The following is a 26,111-nucleotide window of genomic DNA, read 5'->3' as shown; positions in this document are numbered from 1 at the left end:
CGATTTTATTGTCGATTAACAAATGTAGCAGCATGCAGTACTTTTTAAAATCAGAATAAAAAATTGGATCGTATAAACATCAGAATCACATGTAGCCTCAATATGTTTTTCGCACGCAGAAAAAAATGCCATTCTGCAGGATAATTCCGCACATTTTGTCACTTTTCTGGGCTCTATTCATAAAAAAGTTGTTGCGAGAAAACTCCTGGAGGGAAAATACCGCAGCGGTATTTTACACTTTTGGGTGGTCATTCAAAGAAATCTTGAAAGCTGCGATGCAAGAGCGGAGATCTCCCGCTGAAAGCTGGCGGTAAGCTGTCGGAAGGCATGCGGAAACACTTCAGCCGGCAGAGTCCCTCCGTGCACTGCTCTCTCTGGGAGGGCTGTCCCATTCACTTGTATGTAATCCGCAAAATCAGAGGAAGCGGTATTTCCCGTCCACATACCGCTTCCTCTAATCTTTATGAATGGCCATTTTGTTACTTTTTTCTAGATAAATCTAGAAAAACCCTGGAGAAGGCGGAAATTTCTCGCTCTGCTGGGGGATTGTAGATTTTCATGCGGGAACAGCTTTTTTGAATGCCCACTTTGCTAAATGGACGGGAAAATCCGCTGTTTTGAGCGGAAAACTTGCGGGAAGGTTTTATGAATAGAGCCCTCTCTATCAATTACATTAGCTGCTGTGAAAAGCTGCAGGTGTTTTTCTGCATACAAACACACCTGGTGTGTGTAGCAATACACCTTGTTTCAGGTGTGATTCAGACACTACAAAGGGCAGAGAGATCAGCAGGAGTGACAGGCAACTAGGATTGATTGCACGTAAATAAATATGGAAGCCTTCATATAAATATGCAAGCCTTCACATACCTTCCACTTCAAGTTCCCTTTAATTCACACTATCCTACATCACTTCCACGTCCCTACCCATTTCTCTTCTGTCACGTGCTCAGAGGCCACCACGTGACCCATAGACAATAGAGCAGAGAGCGCGGGAAACAGGGAGAGAGTGGGGGTCAGGGGGTGAGCGGAAGCAGAGGGGTGTGGCCAGGGGAAGTCGGGTATAAGTGTGGCTCCCGGCGCGGGGGATACGAGCTGCCATCTTCCTTCTCTTCATTTCGTGTGCTGGTTGTTGTCAGAGAAAAGCTCAGCATGGCCGAAGAAACCCCGACAGTCTCTATGGAAGCCGAGAAGTAAGCCGCGGGCAAGCTGTAGGGTTGTATGCAGGGCTCATAGAGCTGCGGGGAGACGAGCATTTCCTCACACCCCGGGGTGTTAGCGTCGGGCTGCTGGTCGCTTCACTGGCGGCTTCCTGCAGCCGCCATGGGGGAAGGGGGCTCCGGGTTCTCCTGGTAACAGGCTGGACAATGGACGGCTGTGATTGGCTGGTGCGTACAGGGCCGCCGGTAGCTGCGCTTGTGATTGGCTGCTGAGATGGCGGCATGTGGCGCTTTGTGTGGAAGGCTGACAGTGAAGGGTTTGGCGCGAAATCACCTCAGCATTGGAGGTGCTGGTGATTTGTAATCCCCCTGTCACCCACCTCGTTTCTCAATTTATTCAGCTGGCACCTGATGTGCTTCGCCATCCTTATATTGTCTACAATACTGAATATGCCTAATAGTGCATCTATACTGTCCCGTGTCTGACACACAGTGCTGAGATTTTATGCAACACTTCTTACTGCATACATTTATCATTTCGTGTTCTATATACAACTTCTGCAGTGCTTTACAGATTATATAGTTTTACCACTTGACTGCCCCTTAGAGGAGTTTACAATCTAATTACCACAAGTCATGTCTGCTTCTAAAATTGTACAAATTGATCAAATCCACTTCTTAACTTGCATTATTAGGCTGACTAGTCTTGAGCAAGTTAAGCATGATGTAGAAAAAAAGCATAAATCTGATTTTTTTTTTTTTTTTTTTTGTCTGGAGATTAACTTCAATATCTGTCTCATGATGTATTTTTTTTTTTCGTGGCTGCTGGTTCTACTTTCCTAAAGGTAGCCATACTTGTTTAGATGAAAGGATGGCCTTTCCATTCAAGCTTCCTTTGTCCTCTGATCACATTCATGCCAATACACTATCCTGCCCTGTGGTCACAGGGCTTTGCAATATGCTGAGACTGTGTATTTGTGACACTGGTTTGTACTAACTAGTGTAGTTGGGTTATTTTTTTTTATCATTAAATAATAAGCCTTGATGATAAAGTTCAGCTTTTGTCTTTTTTACCTAGGGCAATTTTTTTTTTCAAGCTTGTCTATGTAAAGTTCTTGTAGAGAGTCTTTATTGGCTAACAATTAATTTTCTAAAGTCACTAAGCAATATATATTTGTACTGTAATTACTAGTAAAGCTACTGGCAGTGACACTACCTGCTATAATATAAAAAGGCTTAGTGGTTACCACTCTACCCTACAGTACCTGTGTTTCTCTCAACAGCCTTATTTCTGTTCTTTAACTTGTACTGATTTCCTATACTAGTGGGTATTCCCCCTAGTGATCTTACAGGTTAGTGTTGGATGGTGGCAGTCTGATTTGGAGGTTTAAAGGCAGCTCAAATCAAGTCTTCCAGACTTCATTGTAAGCAATACCAGTTGCCTGGCTATCCTGCTGATCTTTGGCTGCAATAGTTTCTGAATTACACACCTGAAGCAAGCCTGCAGCTAATATTCAGATTTCTGTCAGTTCATCTGATCTGCATGCTTGTTAAGAGTCTATGGCTAAAAATAAAGGGAAGATCAGCAGGAAAGGCATGCAATATGCATTGTTTAAAAGGAAAAATGGCAGCCTCTCACTCACTTTCTCTAGGTTTACTTAATGAATGGCAAGTAGCAGCAATGCTGTTTTGTGGACAGGTTTAACAGGTTTTTGTATAGCAACTGAAAGTTGTGTAAAGATGTAATCTTGCCCACAACATCCCTGGTCTCCTAGTAGTGTGTTTTCAACATTGTTTTAACAATGTGTTTGCCTGGAGGCCAAGTACCCTTAATGGGTAATATTGACACATGGATGTCAAGAAAACTGGAGCATGCTGCAATCAGAACACATATACTATATGCAGATTGGATGCAGACAAACTGACTCCAATGAATGCCTATGGGCCTGTTTCCACTAAACATTAGTTTTCTGATGCAGATTTTCCCATAGGCATTCATTGGAGTCAGTTTTTCCCTCACTACAGGCGTCCTTTAAATGAGAAGTACCGTATAGTAGAGCAATAGCCAGCAAACAAAATCAAATTCGGTTTTGAGGGGTAGAAAACTTGCTGCACCTGTAATCTGTAATGTTGGCCTTCAGGGAAAATCTCAGGTGATAGACCTAGAATGTGTAACTTCTACATTTTGGTTTAAAGTGGACCTGAGGAAAATTAGATGCCTACCTCAGCAGAAAGCCTCTGGATGGTCCAGGAGCTCCCTCCTTGACCTAATTGTTCAAGCACTGGGGTCCTGTGAACCTTTTTTTTTTTTTTTTTAATACTCTTCCATTGGCTTGCTTTAAAATTGCCATAATTTTAATGTAGTCAATGGAAACATTTTTAAACCCACAAATGCTGGCCCTAAGATTCCCCCAATTCCCTAGTCTTTTAAATGACATGCCTTCCTGAGATCCAATCAGTGATCACCTCTCCATAGGCATCAGCCTATGAGAGGGATCGCATTGTGAGCCACTCAAGGGGACAGCTTTGTCACAAAGCTGTGCATATGCTGTAAACAGAACTTTTTCTATTCTGACAGCCTGCTAGCTGTGATCGCAGGCTGTTTAGCAGAGATCACACAATCATCCCTGATCGGTAATCTCCTCCCCAGGACTTGACACCAATTGGCATTAGGCAGTCCTGGGAAGCCACTCTGTGGCAGCCAATCAGCTATAGGCAGTCATAGTGGTTAAGCAGTGACCACTGGCCTAACAGGGTTATTGCGAAAAGGCATGTTTCCACTATATGCAGATTTGCAGCAGTTCCCCACTTATAAGCTGCACGGGGAAATGCTGCCAAACTTTTCAGTGGCTTGTTATCCAGATTTCACTTCAGTGCAAATCTGGGCATCATGCTGCAGCTAAATCTTAAACATAGCTCATCTATAGGGCTGCTCAAATCTGAAACGGGAGACATCCAGATAGTTGCTATCCTGATATCTCTCAGTAAACCGGGGCAGGGGGTCAATCTTACCTGTCGTCTTCTTCGTCCGTCCCTCAGCGCCTCCCACAATGCGCTCCAAGCGGTGGTCACGTGATTACAAACACTTCCTCCCTTGTTGAAGGAGGAAGTGTTTGTAATCACGTGGAGTGCTTTGTGGGAGGCGTCGGGATGGATGAAGACGTCAGACAGGTAAGATTGACCCTGCCCCCGCACAGGTTTACTGGGAGATATCCGGATGTCTCCCGGGTTTGGATTTGAGCAGCCCTACTCATCTATTCAGTATGCAGCAAAACGAGAGCTGTGGCTGAATCGGGAACAACCACAGCTCCCAGTGGAAATGGGCAGTGAGACTTTTCACAGACAGCATTTGGACATTACGGAGCTACTGTGTGGCATCTCGATCTGGGCTTTGATATTGTTGGTGCTCACTAGGTGGTTACACTTATATTTTTTTTATTTGCAGAATAGAGGAATCTGTTGCTCCCTCAACCTCAGCAGAACAAGCTGAATGGTAAGAACAGCTTGTAAAAAGCTTGAGAAAATATTTGGTTATATAGGAGTAAATCTACAAGGTCTTGTATTCTGTTTTAGTGGTGATGTGGATGAAGAAGCCAAGAAACTCATGGGAGCTGGTAGGAGGCACATGGTCATGAAGGACGTCCGCTGTGCTGTGGATGCCTTCCAGCAGGCCAGCAGCCTTTTGTAAGTAGAGAATGGTATACTTGCTGTTAGCCTCCAAATGGGCATGTCCATAGTTTAGGTACTCTGTGGGCCATTGTCTTATTAATTTGATTTCTGACCAGCTACTGTTATCCAGGTTTGTTCTTAGTTTGACTGTCAAACATTTGTAGTGCTACAAAAGACACAGATGCTTCAGAATCTAGAAAAGGTAGAGCTAGAACTGTCAGTGGATAGATGTGTGGTGGTTTAGTCAGTCATTTCTGTAATCTTTAGTTACCCTCTAAATGGGCTAATAGCTGGAATTATTAGCTGTGATTAGATGCTCTTGAGCAGGATTATTGGAAGAAGGGTATCTATTGGAAGAAGGGTATCTATTGCCTTTGGGAGAGCTAAGGAAGTGGTGGTGTCAGCATTGTATCAAGTTTGTTTGGGGGTCACAGAATGTGACCCACACCCTAAGAACATTAACTACAAACATCAAATAAGCAGAAGATGCTGCTTTTAGTGCTGTGTGGCAGGTTTACTACAATGGGTTATGTAGTTAAAGATGAAGTACAGAAATGCTGGATAGTATAATATGCAGGCATTGGTGTTAACCTGGTTTGGCAAAGGTTGTCTTCAATTTTCAGTTTAATGATGAATCAGTATATGCTGGTGCCAACCATGACTTGCCTAATTTGATGTAGGTTCCAGCTGCTGCATGTGTTTTAGAACTGTTGTGTAACTTGCATTCCCTCATGTGATCTTCTACTAAAGTAGCCCATACAATGTTGGGTGACTGGCTAAGCTGTCCTACACCACTAAAGGACTATTGTACAGTCTATTCATCATGTCCTCTGGCCATTACCTTGCTGTGGTAAGATACAAAATAGCGGCTTAAAAGGAGCAGGTCAGGTTTAAAACACAATGAACTTCTCATAATTGTTATAGCTCTGTATTGCAGAATTTGCTGTATTTTGTGATATTCCTCTTTTTCAAGGGGGAAAAAATATGGGGAGACTGCAGACCAGTGTGCAGATGCCTTCTTTTGGTATGGGATAGCTCTACTAGAGCTGGCACGGTAAGTACTGGCTGCATCTAAATGGAATGACAAACCCACTGTTGTGAAAAATTGTAAATTTAAAATGCACATGTGTGACATGTCTGCCTGAGTACATTGCACTATACAGTTATCTCCAATGTTGCTGTCACTTGTACTAAAAAATCTGTCAGGTTTTGGCTTGGTCCATGTCCTTGGATTCTCTTTTTAAATATATTATAAGCTGTACCTGGAAAAAAATCTACAGATACCATCCTCCTACTTGCTTGTACACTGTTTTGACAGTTGGACTGAGCAACTGCTGTCCAGGATGTTTGTGTATTTCCCTGAGAATCTCCAGTGAGTAGATGGACTAGTTCACAACCTGTCAATGTAGTGCAAGTGACAATAAGATGGCAAAATGGTGCCATTCTGCAACAAACCTTCATTTTATGCATGTGCACACAATTTAAAAAAAGCTTTGCAAGGGTGGTACTCTGAATTTCTTGGCATGTCTATGTGCCTAGTAAGATGCTGGCTGTAATCTGATGCCAATATTTGTCTGAGCAGGATGGAGAATGATGTTCTGGGCAATGCCTTGGAAGGGATGCCAGAGGAGGAAGATGCTGAAAAGGAGGAAGATCCCAATATCCCCAGTGCCTCAAATTTGGATGGTAAGCATCTGACAGCAAGTTTCATACATCTTAACCAAAGCAGACTAGGTTTTGTGAGACTTGTCAGTACAGTCCTTTCTGAATACTGGAAACTTAGTTTCTAAAGACTACATATTTTCCTGGAAAAACTGGCGGCAATGAATCCAATTGGACATCATGCCTTGCTGCAATGCACAGCTGTGGTCTAGGCAGTGTGCAGCTCTAGGGTCTGGCTAACATGCCTGCAAATCACATGATGATCTCTGAAACAAGTTGGTTAAAACTAGCATTCAATATTGTAATTCCCCCTTGCACTGCTGTCAGACACATGGCTGGCATTGACAAGTTATCAGTAAGGGGCTGCTACCATAGATAATAGTATATTGCCTGCATGCTCATATAGTTGCATGGAATATTGCATGCATTAGACCATTACTGTAGAGCTTGGGCAGTATGGTTGTCTAGCTTTGAGCTTTTTAAAATGCTGTTGACAATTCGTCGCATTCCCATCAGTTAAAGAGAAGATTTTCTCTCCACAAAATTCTAGAGAAAGAAAGGGAACAACTGAGAGAGCAGGTCTATGATGCCATGGCTGAAAAGGAAGAAAAAAAGAGTGAGGCAGAAGAGCAAAAGACTGAGGGGAAGGAAGAAAATGGAACCAAGGAAAATGTTGATGTGGATATGGAAGATGCCCCACCTGAAAGTAAGGGTGGTGAAGAGAAGCCCAGTGAAACTGACTCTGAGAAGGTGGCAGAAGCTAAAGATGAAGCAGAAGCTAAAGATGAAGCGGAGCAAAATAAATCCAATGATGCTGAAGAAAAGGGTGAAGAACCAAAGGCTAAACCTGAAGAGACAAGTGCACAAGAACCAAAGGCTAAACCTGAAGAGACAAGTGCACAAGAACCAAAGGCTAAACCTGAAGAGACAAGTGCACAAGAACCAAAGGCTAAACCTGAAGAGACAAGTGCACAAGAACCAAAGGCTAAACCTGAAGAGACAAGTGCACAAGAACCAAAGGCTGAGACTGAAGAAAAGGCTAAAGAGGAACCTCAAGCAGACACTGTCTCTGAAGAGAAGAGTGTAGAGGCACCCAAAGCTGAAGAGCAACCTACTGAAGCTGCAACTGAAGAGAAGAGCACCAAGGCACCAAATACTGAGGCTGGTAAAGAAGCTGTGGCAGAAGAGAAACCTGCAGAGGAAGCAAAGCCTCAAGAGGAAGCTGAAAAAGCTGCAGAAGAAACTGAGGACTCTAAACTCCCAGCTGAGAGCAAAGCCTCAGAAGAACCATCCACTGAAGGCAAAGCTGATAAAGCTGAAGGTGGTGAGGAGGAACCAGAGCCAATGGAGGGTGAAGAAGGTAACTTGAGGGGATGTGACCTTTCTGGGTGTCATGAGGTGGAGATGGCTCTTCAACATGTTTCACTATGCCTACAGGACCCTAGGTTACAGGCATGGCTAAACTGATCTGTCAGCAATGGTCTGGAGTGTTCCTGCACCTGAGTCTGAAGTCAGCAGTCTTATTTCAGTCTGGTGTTGGTGGTACAATGGCTTTTGTCACATGACTACTAGTCTGGCACTGCATGCAAGCTAGCTAATGCATTTGAATGCTTATATATGTCTTCAACCTCTTGAAAAGCTCCCTATATGCTGGGTCTAAACACTATTGCAGAAAACCTTTTAATTGGAACTACAGTCCTTCTGGATTAGGCACCATACAACTATAATTCTGCAGCCTCTTAATATTGTAGCAGGAGCATTTTCAAGAACTTGTTTGAATTTCTTTTGTCTGATCTTAAGTGGTCTTGTGCTCTACCAACAGAGCAAGGTGCTGAATCTGAAGATGGGGAGGAAAACGAAGGTGCTGAAGAGACTGAAGGAACTGAAGAGAAGGTATGGTGCCACGCTACCCTTGATGTGTAGTCTGCCTGATCAGTTCATTGGCTTTCCTTATTCCTGCCTCATGACTATTGTCTGTCTTGTAGCCTTCTCCCTAAGCAATGTACACAAGTTTGACAGCTAAGGATAAACACATCTCCCAACTTTGAGTTATCTCAATTTTGAGGAATTTCTCAATCAGTGGCTAATGGCCTAATTGGAGTTCTGCAGCTAAATTGCACAACAGAATTTTTTAAGAGTTGGGATTAGAAAGGCAGGCTAGCAGTTGAACCAAGCTATACTAGATCAAACCCATGCCAAGTTTTTTCTTTTTGCAACTCTTATGCCTAGTCCACACCATACAACTTTCTGTACGATTTTTCTGTTAGATTTACCTGCCAGATAATTTGTAATGCTGGGCATACACAGCACGTTTTATATTATCCATGCCGCTGATGGCTTGATTGATAATATTCAACCTGTCTAATACCCCACCAGATCGCTACTGCACTCAATACCAGCGGGGAGAACAATGGGAAGAAACGAGTGGCTGATTAGCAGGGAAGAGCAGGAATCAATCCGCGTGGACGAGGGTGACGCGCCGGCATCGAGCCGTTGGCTCGATACTGGCGCACTATCTGTTATATAGTATGCTGTGTATGTCCAGCATAACATGTTGGAAGTTATCTAACCATCTATCTGCCTAGCAATTAAGCATTGTTCTACTCAGCAGGAGATAAACAAGACAATGTACCAGAGATAATGACCAGTCTCTACCAGTACTTTACAGAAAATCTAACAATTGTATGGTGTGTACTAGGCATAAGGAAAGCATTCGTTTGCAGTCAGTACAAACTAAAGGGACCCATACACTTAACAATTTTCCTGCCAATATGCAGCAGATTCGATCACTGATCGAATCTACCGTGAAACCGTTGCACAAACTGACAGAACAAACTTCCGTCCAAAATCTATTCGTCAATCCATCTGTGCAGAAGATTTTGCTCTATCGCCAGCGGGTCAGGAGTGCGTCGATAGCGGCATTCGAATGATCAGCGCTAGCGGCAATACATTACCTGTTCTGCCGACACATGTCTCCGCTGTCCCTTCTCGTGCTGATCTCCGTCTGCCTTCACTTCCTGTCCCAACAGGAAGTTTAAACAGAGCACCCTCTACTGTTTAAACTTCTTCCGGCCGGAAGTAAAGTGAAGCTGGAGTGGAGACCGGGGACTCGCGCCAGTCGGATCAGGGTATGTATGCCGGGGGGGGGGGGCAGTTAGCTCCACAGATGGTGAATCAATTCACCATCTGTTTGCTGTAAAGGCAGCCATACAATCCCTCTATCAGATCCGATCAGAGAGGGTTCTATCTGGTCAATCTGATGGCAAATCGACCAGTCTATGGCCACCTTAACACAAACTCCTATGGGCTGCTTGGCTTCTCCTAAATAGTTCAGTTGCTGAGCACTTGTTCAGACAACATGGAACACCCAGATTACACCTCTTTATGATCTACCTAGTAAGATTGCAGTGTAGTCCTATCATGTATAGTATTGCATTTTGCTCCTTTACAGTATAGTGAGCTAACTCAATGCTTTCCCCTAGTCAGCTGTATGAGCTTCTAAACCACTTTTAGCCACTCATTCTATATTACCCCTCATTGAAATGGAACTCCAGACCAGAATCTTTAAAATAAGTGTTTACAGCACTCTAACCATACATATAAGCCCTTTTCAGTCATGATTTTCTGGATTCAGCAGCCCCTCACTGAATTTTTCTTTGTCTACACTGTAGAAAGAATCACTCCTTGATACCTATGTATACACTTGGCTACTCCCATCACCAGAATACTTTTGCTTTCTATTTAATTTGCTTGATTTCTGTCTCTTCTAATAGACTGGCTAAGTTTAGCTTCCGGTTTTATCACATTTTGTATCTAAAATGAGGCATACAGGAATTCACCTGCTTAAAGTGTACCTGAGATGAAATATAAATAAAAAAAAAAATTCCTACATACCGGGGCTTCCCCAGCCCCTTCGACATGATCCCTCCCTTGCCACTGTACTTCCTCTGGAGTCTATGGTCCCAGTAACTTTGGCCAGTCACAGCAGTGAGTGCTCTGCACTGTAGCCATTGGAGTGACTGACCACATGCAGTAAGCCCTCATTGGCTAAAATTACCTGGACCAATAATGTAGGATGGAAGTGGAGCATTCAGGCTGAAGGGAAGCTCAAGGTATACATTTTTTAAATCCCAGGTTCATGTTGAGCCATGATTCCTGCACTCTTGGAAATGTGTAACATTTTGAGAAACATGAATGCAATTTCTGACATTGCCTTAATGTGATTCTTAGGAGAATGAAGAGGAAGAAGTTGGTAATCTACAACTGGCTTGGGAAATGCTGGACCTATCAAAAGTTATATTCCAAAGGTAACTTGGCAAATGATATCAGTATGAATGCTGAAGGGTTGACATATCTTCACTGCTACCATAGCATTAACTGGGGAAAGACCTGGAGGGGTTTGGGATTAGCAAGAGCCCTGGGCACTTTGCACACCATGTCTGTTGCCTTAAGCCTGCTCAGGGAACTGCTGGATTCATAGCTGAAGGTAGCAGTCTGGTTACTGGTTTAAATAAAACCTGAATTAAGACGGACTATTTTTGGGTATAGTTCAAGACTTGGTTTGGGCTAGATGTGGATGGTTTTTACTAACTTCTGGTAGGTGTTCTGCTGCATGTGCTCCCCTGCCCTGCATGAGCATCACTGGCTGGAGAGGCTGCAGCAAGAAGCTGTGTATAGTAATGTAGCCAGTTAGGACTTCTGCCTACTATGGGGGGGGGGGGGGGTCACTCTGATCTGAAAGGGGATGTCCACCATAGTAATCATTACTATGGAGTTCAAACAAATGCTGCCTTGTCTATGGCCCATAAAGCTGGGTGTTGCATGTTGGCCTTGGTGTGGGGTTCCTGATCCTCCCCTTGTCACTGCTTTAACATGCCTTGCATTTCAGTGCTCTGAACTGTCACTTGGCAGCTGAGCTGGGGATGGCTGCAGCAACACAGGTGAGGGTGGTCAGAGCTCTGAAATGCAAGGCATTTGAAGCAGTGACATGGGGAGTGGGATAAATGTGTCCAGCTATGTTGTTGGGTGGAAGTTTAAGGCTTTCAATGATTTGCAGGTGAGCTGCTGACACCCACCAATCTTTGCAGCTCTAACAGCTTTATATTAAAGTGGACCCAAATTAAAAATACAAGATTTCAGAAATCTTTTCTAAACTATAGCAGCTTTTTTCAGCTGCATGATAAATATAACATTTACATTTATTGGAGGAACCCCTCCCTTCCTTTCATATTGCCGGGACAGAATCCGGCAGACTGGAGTAGGTGGTGTCGGCAAAGGAGGAATTGCTAATGGCTGCCACCTGTATAACCCTAGTTATGAAAAGAGCATGCACTGAAAAGCTCATAGGCTTGAAGGAGTTTATCTTTGTATGTGTCAGAGTGGTGCAACTAAATATTTTGAGTTTGGTTTGGGTCTGCTTTAAGGGCTGGTTCATGCTATATGCTGAGAAACTGATGCATTTGAGCTGCTCAAGTTGTCATAAAGCCGTGCACTACAGAAGTTTTCAGTTGAAGGACCACTACAGGAGAACAATTAAGCAGTGAAAGGGAAACTGAAGCGAGGAAAATTATATTAAATAAACACATGTAGCTGCAAATGAATTTTGCATACTAACATCGCTGTCCCTCTTAAACTCTCTATTTTCTTCTTGGTGATCCTTTCTAGTTCTGACAATTTTTGTCAGAACTGAAATATTCCAGTAGCTGTCAGTTATATATCAGCAGCTTGTCAGTTACAATTGTGCAAGGTAATGTCCATGTTTCCTTATGGCTCAAGCAGGCAATGTTAGTTTTACAGTGTGCTGACCAGGAAGCTGTTATGGGGTAATGGCCATTTTTAAGATGGAGGACTGAGAAATTCATTGATCAGTGGACAAATGGGGCGCAGGAGAGGCGAAAGATTGAGTAGACTACATAGGAGGTAAGTATGACCTGTGTGTGGTTATTTTGACTTTATTTTCAGTTCAGGTTCTCTTTAAAGCTGCAGTGGCCCATTTTGTAAAATGTCTTAAAATACATTACGTAGCTGCAAATGAATATTACATACTAACCTCACTGTCAGTTCCTCTCAGTGGCTCACCATTTTCTTCTTGCAGTGATCCCTTCCAGTTCTGACAATATTGTCAGAACTGAAATATATCAGTTGCTGTCAGTTATATCAGCAGCTGTCAGTTACAACTGTGCAGGGTAATGCCCATTTTTCCCTATGGCTGAAGTGGGTGATATTAGTTTAACAGTGTGACAGGAAGCTGTTATGGGGTTGTGGCTTTTTTTAAATGGAGGACCAAGAAATCCATTGATCAGTGGACAAATGGGACACAGGAGAGAGATTTAGTAGACTACCCAGGAGGCAAGTATGACCTGTGAATGGTCATTTTGACTTTATTTTCAGTTCTGAACATGACAGATTTTTGGACTAGTCCATCCTAAATAGCAGTTGCTGAGAATCCCATAAAGGTGGACTAGTCCAAAAAATTGTTAGCTTTTTAACTGCCATATTTCACCAGTGATCTCTTGACTACTTAAAGAAAACCTGAACTGAAAACTAAACTTCAAAATAAACAAACATACACAAGTCATACTTGGCTCCTGCGTAGTCTACTCAATCTTTCTCCTCTCCTGCGTCCTGTTTGGCCACTGATCGAGAATTCTCCGTCCATTTCAAAATGGCCATTACACCATAACCGCTTCCTGGTCAGCACAGTTAAACTGTAACCTCGCCCACTTGAGCCATAGGGAAACATCAGTTCTCCTCTCCGCTGTAACTGACAGCAACTGATATATTTCAGTTCTGACAAAAAGTTGTTAGAACTGGAAGGGATCATTGTCAGAAGAAAATGGAGAGCTTCTGAGAGGAACTAATGGCAAGATAACTATGTAATCTTCCTTTTAAGTTGGCTCATGTGTTTAAATTTTACTCAGTACAGGTTCCCCTCAACGAGATCCTGAACTGAAAATTAAAAGTCAAAATAACCATACACAGGTCATACTTGCCTCCCATGTAGTCTACTCCTCAATCTTTCTCCTCTCTTGCGTCCTGTTTGTCCACTGATCAATGGAATTCTCCATCCATTTTGAAAATGGCCATTACCCCATAACAGCTTCCTGGTCAGCACACTGTTAAACTGTATCACCCACTTGAGCCATAGGGGAAACATGGACATTACCTTGCACATTCAGTTGTAACTGACAGCAACTGATATATTTCAGTTCTGACAAAATATTGTCAGAGCTGGAAGGGATCACTGTGAAGAAAATGGTGAGCGGAGAGTAACTGATAAGGTAAGTATGTAATCATTTGCAGCTACATCATATGTGTATTAAATTTTACTCAGTTCAGGTTCCCTTTAAAGACTGCCTCACGCCAATGGGCCTTAACACAGCAGCAGCCCCAGGACCACCTAACTCCAATTGGTGTCAAGTCTTAGGGCTGCAGCTTCACAGGAAACGGCCGCGTGCATAACTCTGGCCGGGGATCGCCATCCTCTCATAGGCTGATGCCTATTAGGTGGAACAGGACGGATCGCCGTCCTGTTCTAATTTCAGTGCACGGAGGGAAGATGGAGGGAGGTCCTCATAGAGGCTAAAGAAAAACTGTTGCAGCAATCGGACCCCTCTGGCAGCATGTCCCCTTAGGGACAAAAAGTGAGTCCAATCGCTGGGCTCCTTTGCTGGGCTGTGTAGAAGGCTGAAAAGCCTGCACAGCCCAGTGCTGCAAAAAGAGCCTGGTCTTTGGGGGTGGGGGTAGCACTGTAGGCATAAAGTGGCTAATGTGTAGGTGTGAACTAACCCATAGGGAAACATGGATGTTTCATCTGGACTGCACATCAATTATGTCCAGCAGCAACTGATTCAGTGTAAGGGCTCTATCACACCAAAAGAAGCTAGTGAGTTTTTGGAGTACATTTTATAGTGACTTGTGTAAAATTGCCCACAGGATTTCCATGTCCAAGAGCTTTTCAAAACAGTGGAAAGATCAAGCTCTAAAAGTGTGAACTGCCTTTTGCCTTTTTAATGGTCAAGCTGCTTTTTTTTTTTTTTTTAACTTTTTTTTTAAATTTGCTATGTGGGGAACTAAAACAGGGAAGCTGGGACATTTTTGAACTCTTAGTATGTCTAATTTTGTAGACAAAAGAACAAGGAGTCGCAACTAAAAGCTGCTCAAGCTCACCTTAAACTGGGAGAAGTCAGTGTGGAGTCAGGTAAGAGTTGAATTGTCGTCTCTACACAATTCAAGTTTGTGCCATTTCTATGACAATAAACATTTCTTATGCCCAAAAATAGAGAACTACAGTCAAGCAGTAGAAGACTTCCTTGCCTGCTTAACCATCCAGAAGGAACACCTAGAGGAGCATGACAGACTTCTTGCAGAGACACACTACCAGCTGGCCCTGGCCTACCAATACAGCAGCAAGCATGACAGTGCCATATCCCACTTCACACAGTCCACTGACGTCATAGAGAAGAGACTGGGTAAATTCTATAACTACAACTCTTAAAACTAATGTGCAGGTAGGATAACTGACCCACCATTCCAACCCCAGCTTGTAAGAGTCCTGACATTCACAGGGTGTGCAACCAGAATCCCATGCTTTAATTTGAAGACCAGAGGTTTAAACACCCAAGTGACCAGTTTTTTGGTCTGGTTGCTGCGATCTTTAGATTTATATTTACTATTAGCCCTAGACTAACATACACTGCACAATACATACACAGGCATATGCCTGTGATGGGGGTTAGATATTGTAAGCCCCTCTGAGGGACAGCAGTGGCAAGGCAGAAATTTGTACTGCGCTGTACACATTTTGCATTTTGTTTTATGCAAACCCCTGCCAGCTTTGATCGTGGGCTGGCAAGCAGATCTCTGTGCCACTGTACTGCAGGGAACACACTAGAGCAAGTGCTCATTCCCTGCAAATCTTGCCTCATGAGATGACTCATTTGGTGTGATAGAACAAGGAAGCCACTCTGCAGCCACCGTGTGGTATAAGGCGGTCGCAGAGGTTAAAGGATGTTTGAAGTGACAGTAACCCATTTACTTGGGGCTTTTTCCAGCCCCTAGAAGTCTGTGTGGTCCCTTGCTGCAGGTCCACTCTTCCTCAGGGCATGACTAGCCCCTCCATAATCACTGGGAGCATTATGTGCAGAACACTACTGGCCACAGGATTGATTGGTGCTGCAGCTGTCCTCCATGGAGGGCTAGCTATGCACTGGAGAGGACATGCAGCAAATGACCACACAGAAGCATAATGTACTATCACTTAAAATGTTTAACTTGCAGTTGTGCTAAGGGGCATGGCTGTGAGCCAGAAGCTGGACCATGGGAGACCCAGCTCAAAGTACTGAATTGACCACAGTTGTTGCAAATGTGCTCCGTAATGGCTTCTGAGAGTTAACTGAAGCTGTGTGCAGAAAGCTGCTTCTGAAGATCTTTGTTCTTGAAACGAATGCCTTTATTCTTACCTGGGGCTTCAGGCTAGTGTTGTCTCCCTGGGCTGCTCCAATCCTCTGCTAGCCAGCCTGGTATGTTCAGCTTTGTGCTCCAGTATTTGGCAGCTTTCTGTATTGGCTGGGCTATCAACAGCCTAACTTCTAAAGAGTGGCCATAGACATAGTGACTTGTAAAATCTTAAATCTCTACTATATGGGCCAAAAGATGGTATAATTCCACTTGTATTATGAGAGCTTATCTAAAGTTTGTTCAAAGGTTTCTCAGTTAACATAATGCAGGAGATACTTGTAATAAGCAGAATTGCTGTCTACTGGGCAAGCCTGGCAGGTTAGACCATAATCTCTGGAAGCCTGCAATTGGCACCCTGTATTCCCTGAATCAAGAATAGTAGCAGCTGCTCAGTTCCACCTGACTGGAAAGGTGGTTTGAGCAGTTAACCTCCCTGGCATTCTATTAAGATCGCCAGGGAGGCTGTGGGAGGTTTTTTTTTTTTAATAAAAACTTTCATGCAGTCAACTGAAAGTTGGCTGCATGAAAGCCCACTAGAGGGCGCTCCGGATGCATTCTTCTGATCGCCTCCAGCGGCCAGAAGTAACACGGAAGGCCGCAATGAGTGGCCTTCCGTGTTTCGCTTACCTCATCGCCATGGCGACGAGCAGAGTGACATCAGCCGCCTCCGATCCAGCCCTTAGCGCTCGACGGAACTTTTTGTTCCGGCTGGGCTCAGGCGGCTGGGGGGACCCTCTTTCGCCGCTGCATGCAGCGGATCGCCGCGCTGCAGCGGCGATCAGGTAGTACACGCGGCTGGCAAAGTGCCGGCTGCGTGTGCTTTTTATTTGAGCCAAATCGGCCCAGCAGGGCCTGAGCGGCAGGCTCCGGCGGTACTGGACAAGCTGAGCTCGTCCAGACCGCTCAGCAGGTTAAAGAGTAACTCCAGTGAAAATGACTTCCTTTTCACAATTATGTATAAATGATTTAGTCAGTGTTTGCCCATTGTACAATCTTTCCTCTACCTGATTTACATTCTGATTTATCACATGGCAGCACTTTCACTGCTGGCAGGTGTCAGTGGAAGGAGATGCTGCTTGCTTTTATGGCAGTTGGAAACGGCTGTAAACGGCTACAATGCAATGAGGTTCAGAATCATAGGAAACGACCAGGGCCATGGTCCTTTGTTTCCTGTGGGAGGGGTTTCACCACAATATCAGCCATACAGAGCCCCCTGATCAGTTTGTGAAAAGGGATATTTTTCTCATGTAAAAGGTGTATCAGCTACTGATTAGGATTATCAATTCTTGGTCACTTTCTCTAATTCCCCTTGAGGACCATGTTCAATCGCAAGGTAGAGCAAGCAATGTGTCTGTGTAATGCGGGTAACTGCAGCTGTTTTAAAACCTTAAATGCAGTACAGATACAGGGAAGGCTTAAAGAGAATCTGAAGCCAAAATAAATGGCTTTTTAGCTTGTATCCCTGAGGCATGTATGCCCCAGCTAAACTCATTGCGCTGCATAACGGGCTGTCTTTACCCCAAATCCCCCCCCCCCTGCAAAATCCACAACTTTCTTGGTCATGGATTTTGCTGCCCCTGTGCGCTTCCGTGAGAGGCAGAGCTATGAGCCGCAGCCCTGCCTCACACATCTGTCAGTGGCAGATCTCCACCTCTCAGTGAAGGAAGACTGAGGGGCGGGGGAGAGGCAGAGACCTGCCGCTGACAGACCTGCTTGAGGCAGGGCTTCAGCTCTGCCTCACACGGAAGTGCTCCCCGGGCAGCATAGGGGGGATCTGAGGGGTAAAGACCTCTCGTCATGCAGCACAATAGGGACGTTTAAGCTGGGGCATACATGCCTTATAGGGATAAAAGAATCTGAAGCCAAAATAAAAATGGCTTTTTAGCTTAAAGCCCCATCTACACAATAGAATCGTGATCAAATATCACAAAGAATCCTATTTACAATCCGACATGTCAGCTCAGGATTCGATTTGCCATTGTTTTGCAATGGCAAATCAAATTATATCAAATCTGACATGTCTGATCAGGATTTGATTCAATCTTATTGTGCAGATTGGGCTTTACAGTGGCCACACTACACAATTATAGAATAGGTGCAGACACTTAATATAGCAAGTCATCCATAACTATTCACCCTGGCCCTAATTGTCAGAATACTACTTCCCTGCTCATGTGGGTTTTTTTTTTTTTTTTTTTTTTTTGTAGCCAAATTCATACCAACATTTGTCACATACCAAGGATCATTCCCAATATAACAATTGTAGTTTAGACATAACTAAGTCTTTAAATTGTGTGTAATATGCATGTTTGCATTTTTAAAAGCTGTGCTCACAGAAAAAGTGGAAAAAGCCTCAGGTGAATCCACTGAAGAGTTGCAGAAGGAGATGGATGAACTGAAGGGGCTGCTTCCAGATATAAAGGAGAAAATTGAGGACTCTAAGGAGGCACAGAAGACTGCAGAGGCAACAGAGAAAGCACTTAAAGAGGCTCTGGTTAGTAATTATGCCTGACTATGGCTGCCTATGGAACTTTTGTGGGGGCTTGAAGGAATTGGATATTTAACGGTTACCTGTACTAAAAGCCATAAAGCACACTTGCATTTTTCCAGCCTCAGATCTTTACAATCAGAATCTAAGTGTAGCCTGCATGTAAGTTAAACTGTACTACCTGTTCAGTGACAATTGGCTACAATACTAAATCAGGAGTCAGTGCTAAAATGTAATCGGCAGTCTTACTGCCACACTTGGTGACATGGCTTTAGAATGGACCCTATGCCTAGTTAAAATTTTACCCTTAACTTTGTACATCAACTGCTCAATCGCCTGGCCATGCAGCTGGCATGCTGGCTCTGATATACAAGCAATTAGGATGGTAGACCTGTAATCTCTTTAGTTTGCTAAAGTTAAAATGACTTTACTCTTGTAGATTGGAGGAACATCGACATCGGGTTTCTCCCAAGAGAATGGAAGCTCTTCTTCAGCTGTAAGTAGTAGCTGCTGCCTGTTTTGTAATGTGGTGCTTTGGAATGGATTATATATTTGGTTGTTGTTTTTGTTAGGTGGCTCCAGCAGAGAAGAGTGGGGAGACTCCTGTGCCAGTAGCAACAAACTGCGTGTCTGACATCTCTCATCTTGTGAGGAAAAAGGTATATTGGCATGGATTATGAATTTCTCACTAAACTACATTGCACCCAGATGTGGCAACCATCAGCTTTGCAAGACTGTCTAGAGGCTGTTGCTATTAAAATATTAATGATCCATTAACGGAAGGCCTGGTTCAAAACATGCATTTTTTTAGGACAGTTGGTATTGAAATCTACCACGCAACATGCATGTGAGAGGGTACATGCAAACATAGCATTCATGTTTGCTGGATTTAAAATGCAATGTACCTGATGGCATGGGGCGGGTTCTTCATCTGTGACAAATGCAACAGGTGAGGTTCCAGTTTTGAAGAAAGCCTTAAAGTGGACCTGAGTTTTACTCATTGCATAATTGTGTTCCTTATAGTTTATAGGGCATTCCTCAAGCCAATTTTTGTTAATACTCATTCCCTATGAACTAAACAAGCCTCGCCCACATCTTTTTTAGAGCCTTGGCACTCAGTCCCATGTAGCAAGGGCTTATGGGATCTTAGTCTGGGGAGGAGGTTACTAGCCAGATTTCAGAGGAGGAGTGAGCTGAGGGCTGGAGATGCAGCTTGCCTGTGTAATGTAACAAACAAAACATGGCGGCTGTCATCATATCACAGGAATAAACCTGAAACTATTGAAGCTGTTTGCAGCTAGATTTGCTGTGTAAACTATTAGATAAATTTTAGACAAGTTACTTGTCATAGATTTTTATCTCAGATCCACTTTAAGCATGAAAGATACTTTCCTTTGGAGAGGGAAGGCTCTGGATCCTGTAGCGCCTTCATTCCTCAGTCCCTTGTTCCAGTGCTCAGGGCCGGCGCTACCATAGAGGCAAAGGGGGCAACTGCCCCAGGGTCCCAGAGCTTGTAGGGGCCCCCAGTGGCTACAAGAGGAGAATTATTTTTTTCAAATCTACCTTATAGTTTTTGAGAATCGATTTTTACAGTTTCAAAGGAAGAAATACACATTTAAAAACCTGCCGACTTTAATGGTTAATAACAAATCCACCTTAACGCTAGAAACCCCAAATTTGCAGGATGTTAAGATCATTGGGAAGAAGATTTAACAATTTTTTTTTTCAAAAAGACCTTAGTTTTTGAGAAAATTGACTTTAAAGTTTCGAAGGAAAATATACCTGTAAATGTCACTTTTAGTAGCAAACCTAACAGTAGTATAATTTTACATGCCTCAAAAGAGCACAATAAATTTCCTGACGGGGTTTCCAGGGGGTCCATATGCAGCCGCAGCACTTTGGCCAGGGATCACTATACGGCCGCAATATAGCTGTATGAAGATCCCTGGCATTTTTCCTATTTTCCTTTTTTTTTTTTTTTTTTTTTTTAGTGTGGGAATTACAATAAAGTGGGGTCCCCTACTGAAACTTTTTAACCCCTTGTCCCCATGCAGGCTGGGATAGCCAGAATGTGGAGCTCTGACCTATTGGGGCTTCACACCCTGACTATACCAGCTGCAAAAAAGGTCCCTTAATGCCAATTTTTGTTCCGGGGTGTTGGGGGGCAGGTTTATTTTGCCCTGGTGCCCCATTGTTGCTTAAACCAGCCCTGCCAGTGCTGTGACCGCCGTTAGTATTTGATAGGTTAAATACTGCTGTGGCACCATGGAAGGCTTTGGGCGCTTGAGTGCTCCTTAACCTCCCTGGCAGTATGATGATTCCTGATTTTTAGAGTATGATTTAGTGCAATTTTTTTTTTCACATGCTTTTAGACCCTAAAAATCATAACACTTGACTAGATAGATCTCTGGCAACCCTGCACATTACACACCTCCCATGGATCTAGCGCTGTTACCACCTCTGAGCTGTGAATTTGCAGCTTGAGCACAACTCCATTACCGCTAAGCAAGATGGGCAGCTCCATACTGTTGGAGTGTACAGTGCTGCCAGTCATTGGAAGCAGTCTATGAATTTCCTCCAATACCTGGGAGGAGTTTGGTGCCTTGTGGTAGGAAAAATACAGTATGCTGCATCCTATTGACTTTAATTTTACAAAATGCCCTTTCCTGAGTTGAACATGAATCAGTGTTTTCTATGCACTTTCTGATGTCCTTGCAGATCAGTATGCATTGTAGATACTTGCAGCGCAGTTGTGGACAGGCCCTTAACCACCCTGGCGTTGATTGCGCCAGGGTGGCAGCACAGCAGGTTTTTTTTAAATCCTGTAGCTAGCACTAGTCCCCTCCCAAGGTCAGTACCCCAGGGGCATATATTTTTTTTAATAGATTCTCTTTAAATAGTAGTACAATGTATACAGTGAGGTCTTATCCTGTAAACTTTCTGCTAGCAATGTTTACAGTAGTAGCTGAGAAAACAAGATCATGTAATCCCTTCCTCAACTCTGGCATTGGTGTAAAGTAAATCTGTGCTTGTTGGGAGGTCTTGGAGCCAGCGCTGGATTCCCTGAAGCTACAGGGAGGGGGAAGCCTCATTGGGACCCTGAGGCTTCCCACTCTTTTTGCTTTAAAGGAGTTATCCGGGCTATATAAAGAAAACTACTTACCAGGGACTTCCTCCAGCCCCAAGCTCCCAGGACCTCCCTTGCCGCACCTCTGCATGCAGCAATGGCGATTATGTCAGAGCGACCTCTAAGTCGCCCTGTACTGCGCCTGCACAAGTGGCGCTGTCAATCACCGCCACGAGCCGGAGCAGACTGCGCAGGCACAGTAGTTCTGTGCCTGCGCAGTCCGCTCCGGCCCATGTGGCGGTGATTGCCAATCATACAGCGCGACTTGGAGGTCGCTCTGACGTCATCGCCATTGCTGCATGCAGAGGTGCGACAAGGGAGGTCCTGGGAGCTTGGGGCTGGAGGAAGTCCCTGGTAAGTAGTTTGTTTTCTTTATATAGCCCGGATAACTCAGACTTTTATAGCAAATGCAGGGTTTCATACCACTCTAAGTTTGACACTACATGGCCAGAACCTGGGTAGATTTTAATAACTGAGCATTCACAGCAGTTTCAGGTGAAGTGTTTTTAAATATACAGTATTTACTATTTCACGGCCACTCTTTGTTTGTTCTGGCTCTTAGAGATGTTCGTATGGAAATGACACACCACCTCTTTTGGTTTGTGGTTTTTAGAATTGAAGCATTAACTAAAATAGGCACTTTACCTCTATTTACCTCATCTATCTCAATGCTTTCTCACTAACTTGGGGCTGATGGCTGCACATTCAGTTATATCCACTTGCATAACAAAGTGCCACCATACAGTGAAGAGCATGCAATAAAACATGCTAATTTGACAAATGCAGTAACTTGCTAGCATTACAAGGCTGAGTAATCTCTAACGAATGCTGCCCATTTAAGTCATCTGACATGAAGAACCTTGTATGGTTAGTAAGGTCTATGTGGCTTCTCATTTTGGTATGTCTAACATTTCAGAGGAAACCCGAAGAAGAGAGCCCAGTGAAGGAAGCCAAAAAATCTAAGTCTGAGCTGGTAGAGAATGGATCAGAGCATAGGGTTTCTGAAAATGGATCTGGGCATGAGGCTTCAGAGAATGGATCTGGGGATTCAGTAGCACCCAAAAATGAAGAAGTGGAGAAGATGGAGGTGAGTTTGTACAGATAGCACATAATGTCATCATCTTCACTGATCCTTTAGTAACCTGTCCTTTCTATTCACAGGAAGACAAACCAGCAGCCATTGAGACCACCACAGTAGTGGAGAGCACTGCATAACATACCTCAAAGGGACTTTTGTATATAAGTGTATCTTTTCCAGTTTTTTTTGTTCAAAGCAACTTTTTGTAAAACACAAAATAAAGGGTAACTAAAAAGCTTTTACTTGCGACTTATTTTCAGATGTAATACATGGAGCTTGAAACTGTAGTTGACATATTGGACTTTTTTTTTTTGGATTGTCATTTTCCTGGTTTACTAAACTCCACTTTGGATAAGCATGACTTGCTGTAATTGCAGTTCTGTTCAGCTCTTCTAAAGCACAACCAGCTGTTGGTACTGTGACCCAACTAACATGGGTTATAGTGGATTTGATTAACATGGTGGTCATTTGATTACAGCCAAGACAAAGTAGGAGAGCTCTTCCAGTCTAGCTGGTCAGCAAAGGGGGGGACATTGAGCAATTTGTACTTCCAAGATAAGTACTTGTATTAGTGTTCTCCCAGAATTTTTTTTTTTCCCAGCCGGTGAAATGAAAAGGCCAGGTGGGGGAAGATCACGGTCATGCCGGGTGCTACTGGGTGGGAGAAAAAGGGGTTAACACTGGTTAGGAAGGGGCATGCTCAGTCAGGGTACTGCTGGAGGATTTGAAGACCTCCCCAACCTCTATCTACCAGCAGCACTGGATTACCCCTCCAACAGAATTGCATCTGAGACCTTTCCAGGCAAAGGCAGACTTTCTCTCCTTTCTCCATTAGCAGCTGCCATTGTGAGCCGCCTTCCCCACCCAGCACATTAACCTCCTGGGAGGTTTTCCCGACCTGAGCTTGGGGTAGAAAAAAGCTGCTAGCTGTGATCCAGAGGTCGGGGTAGGGAGTGCAGCACTGTACCTTGTAGAGTCCTGCGCACGATCGTGCTGTGTAGCAGGACTCCATCCTCTCTCCCTGGCAGTGTGGGGGTCTTTCCCTGACTACCAGGATCCCCATGTCCCCGCTATTTCTTCCAGGGACCCAGCAAGCAATCAGAGGGGTGGTGTGACATCATCGGAGGGCTAATATTTAACACTAACTTCTCTATTAGAGAAATATAGAGAAGTTCATTTATATGTATATTGGCACCATCCAGTGGACAAAGTGAAAACTGGAGCCCAGGAAGGTGAATTTTTTTTTTTAATTCTGCTGCAGACCTCCCTGCCAGAATTTTTTTTCAGGTTTTAGGGTCTGAAAGAGTGGAGAAATTGCACCTTTTTAGACCCTAAAATCTGGAAAGAATCAGAACAGCAAGGGGGTTAAGCAATGGTTTGATCAGTGCTTTTTACACTTGTGCAGCACTGCAGGAGACAGCAGACTGTCATCTCCACCCATCTACAGGGACATTACATTCAGATGCACATTGGCCAGGCAGCAGGGCCAGTAATTGTTTTACAGGCACTTGATGGCAGAAGGAAAGACACATCAGCTCCTGTGCAGGCTGCAACATCTTGAGCTTCACACATACTTGATGGGGAGACGCATGCCTGTGATCAGAGCAGTGCATCCTCTCCGATCTTCAATTACCCTGCGGCTTGTAAAAGTTACCAAGCTTTCCCACCCCTCCACACTAGACAGGAGCTGGGGGAGGAGGGCGGAGATGGCGTCCCTGAATGACAGCAGGCTGCACTGACACAGCCGCTGCTTGCTGTAATGCAATAGAGGAAGAGATTATTTCGCAGACCAGGACAAATGATGGCAGGGGGACAGTCAGGTGGGTTTTCCACCCAGTTGAAAGGCTCTGGGGAGAACACTTTTTTCTTTCTCCTCTCAATCGGGAGTTGTATTACCTTGTCTAAAATATACTAGCATAAACATTTAGATTTTATAATGGTGACACAACTGTTCTGATATTACAATTTTGTATAGTGTGTTAAATACTGAAAAAGCGCCTTATCCACTCAACTTTTTTTTTTTTTGGGACAGCACTTTATTCACCCCCTGATAAAGATCCCACAACAGGGTGGAACATTTTGGGTTTACTTGTCTATACATATTAAAAGGGAACCTAATCTGAGGATATGGAGGTTTCCTCTTTAAAATGCCAGTTGCCTAACTCTCCTGCTGATCCTGTGTCTCTAATGCATTTAGCCACAGCCCCTGAACAAGCATGCAGGTCAGGTGCTGACAGACTGGATTAAGTTGCTGTCTGTAAGCTTTATTCAGAAAGCACAGCTTGTCCAGGGGCTTAAAGTGGATATACTAGTACAGTACTAGTCTGAAGTGTTGAGTTTTGAGGTAGACAGCGGTGTTGGACATGACTTCCATAGGATAAGCTTGTAAGTACTGTATCTCATATACAATAACTCCATATTTTTGGACTAGACATTTTTTTTTTCTCCCCAAAAGTAGGGAGAAAAATTCCTTGTCTTATAGTCCAAATACAGGGAGTCTCAGACTTGCAATTGCCTGTTAAACATTGCAGTGGGTTGGCAGCATGTATGGCCTCCCTGTATAGTCCCCGGTGTCATCCACTCCCCCTGTGTAATTAGCAGTGGGTATCTCTCACCTGACCAGTGATCAGCAGCTATCCCATTCAGTGTGCCTGGTGTCATTCTGTACTCTGCTCCCCTGTAATTGGCAGCTGCTGCAGGCATCACTCACCTGATCCTTGGAGCCTGTGTGATCAGCAGCTTGTCTTATTGTCCAATATACATTAACTTATTTTAGGGATCTTAACTCAAAGCGAATTCTCCCAGAGCCAGATTTATGGGTAAGACCAGTTAGTCACAATATAGCTTTGTAACAGTCACCCCCCCCCCCCCCCCCATTGAAATAGAACACTTAGATCAGAAACTTTTGTAAACATATTTCTGTAGTTTCATATATAGAAATGGGTTCTAATCAGCATTCAACTAGAAATTGGTTCTAAAAAAATTATATTGGCATAAATACATCAGGACTTGTTCCATCCTGATACTCCCTGGTGGTATGATTTCCAGATTTACTTTCTGGAAGTGGTGCAATTTTTATATGCTTTCAGACCCTAGAAATCCTACCACTAGATATATGGAAGCTCTGCACATTAATCGCTTCCCATGGATCTAGCCCATTTACCACTCTGAGCTGTGGACTTCCATCTCAAGCCTGACTCCTGGTTACTGCTAAGTAGGTTAATGGCATAAGTATGCCTTTAGCCTTGTCCATCACCAGAATACTGTTTCTAGTAACAGACTTTCTCCTATTTCCCCACACTTTTGTCTTGAACAAGCAACACCCATGCTAACCTAGAAATAAAAAAACACAAGTAAATCAATACTACTATTTAACAAATGTATTGTGTTATCCACATGATTGTTGTGAATTTTACAAAGGAAAAGCAGAAAATCCTATTCTAGGCAGTGGCCATCTTGCCAAGCTAATGC

The 26,111-nt window shown here is 43.8% G+C and overlaps 1 protein-coding gene across 4 annotated transcripts; it reads left to right on the top strand.

The window, feature by feature from the left end:
• The first annotated feature begins 1,021 nt into the window (after positions 1-1,021).
• Positions 1,022-22,878, top strand: NASP (nuclear autoantigenic sperm protein). 4 transcript variants are annotated; one of them, XM_068239501.1, is made up of 15 exons: positions 1,022-1,190; positions 4,603-4,650; positions 4,731-4,841; positions 5,800-5,880; positions 6,409-6,512; positions 7,039-7,848; positions 8,311-8,381; positions 10,719-10,795; positions 14,615-14,688; positions 14,771-14,959; positions 18,272-18,441; positions 18,875-18,931; positions 19,008-19,094; positions 22,479-22,649; positions 22,724-22,878. In XM_068239501.1, the coding sequence occupies exons 1-15, from the start codon at positions 1,150-1,152 to the stop codon at positions 22,775-22,777; spliced, it is 2,145 nt and encodes a 714-aa protein (XP_068095602.1). In that variant the 5' UTR covers positions 1,022-1,149; the 3' UTR covers positions 22,778-22,878. The 4 variants fall into 4 exon arrangements, with proteins under 4 accessions (XP_068095602.1, XP_068095601.1, XP_068095603.1 ...); XM_068239500.1 differs by lacking the exon at positions 1,022-1,190 and adding an exon at positions 1,439-1,504; XM_068239502.1 differs by lacking the exons at positions 1,022-1,190; positions 5,800-5,880 and adding an exon at positions 1,439-1,504.
• Positions 22,879-26,111: the final 3,233 nt, after the last annotated feature.

The sequence above is a fragment of the Hyperolius riggenbachi genome, chromosome 6 (assembly GCF_040937935.1).
Source record: "Hyperolius riggenbachi isolate aHypRig1 chromosome 6, aHypRig1.pri, whole genome shotgun sequence".
NCBI classification, from domain to species: domain Eukaryota; kingdom Metazoa; phylum Chordata; class Amphibia; order Anura; family Hyperoliidae; genus Hyperolius; species Hyperolius riggenbachi.
The sequence above is the reverse complement of the archived record's forward strand: the minus strand, read 5'-3'. Positions and strand labels throughout refer to the sequence as shown.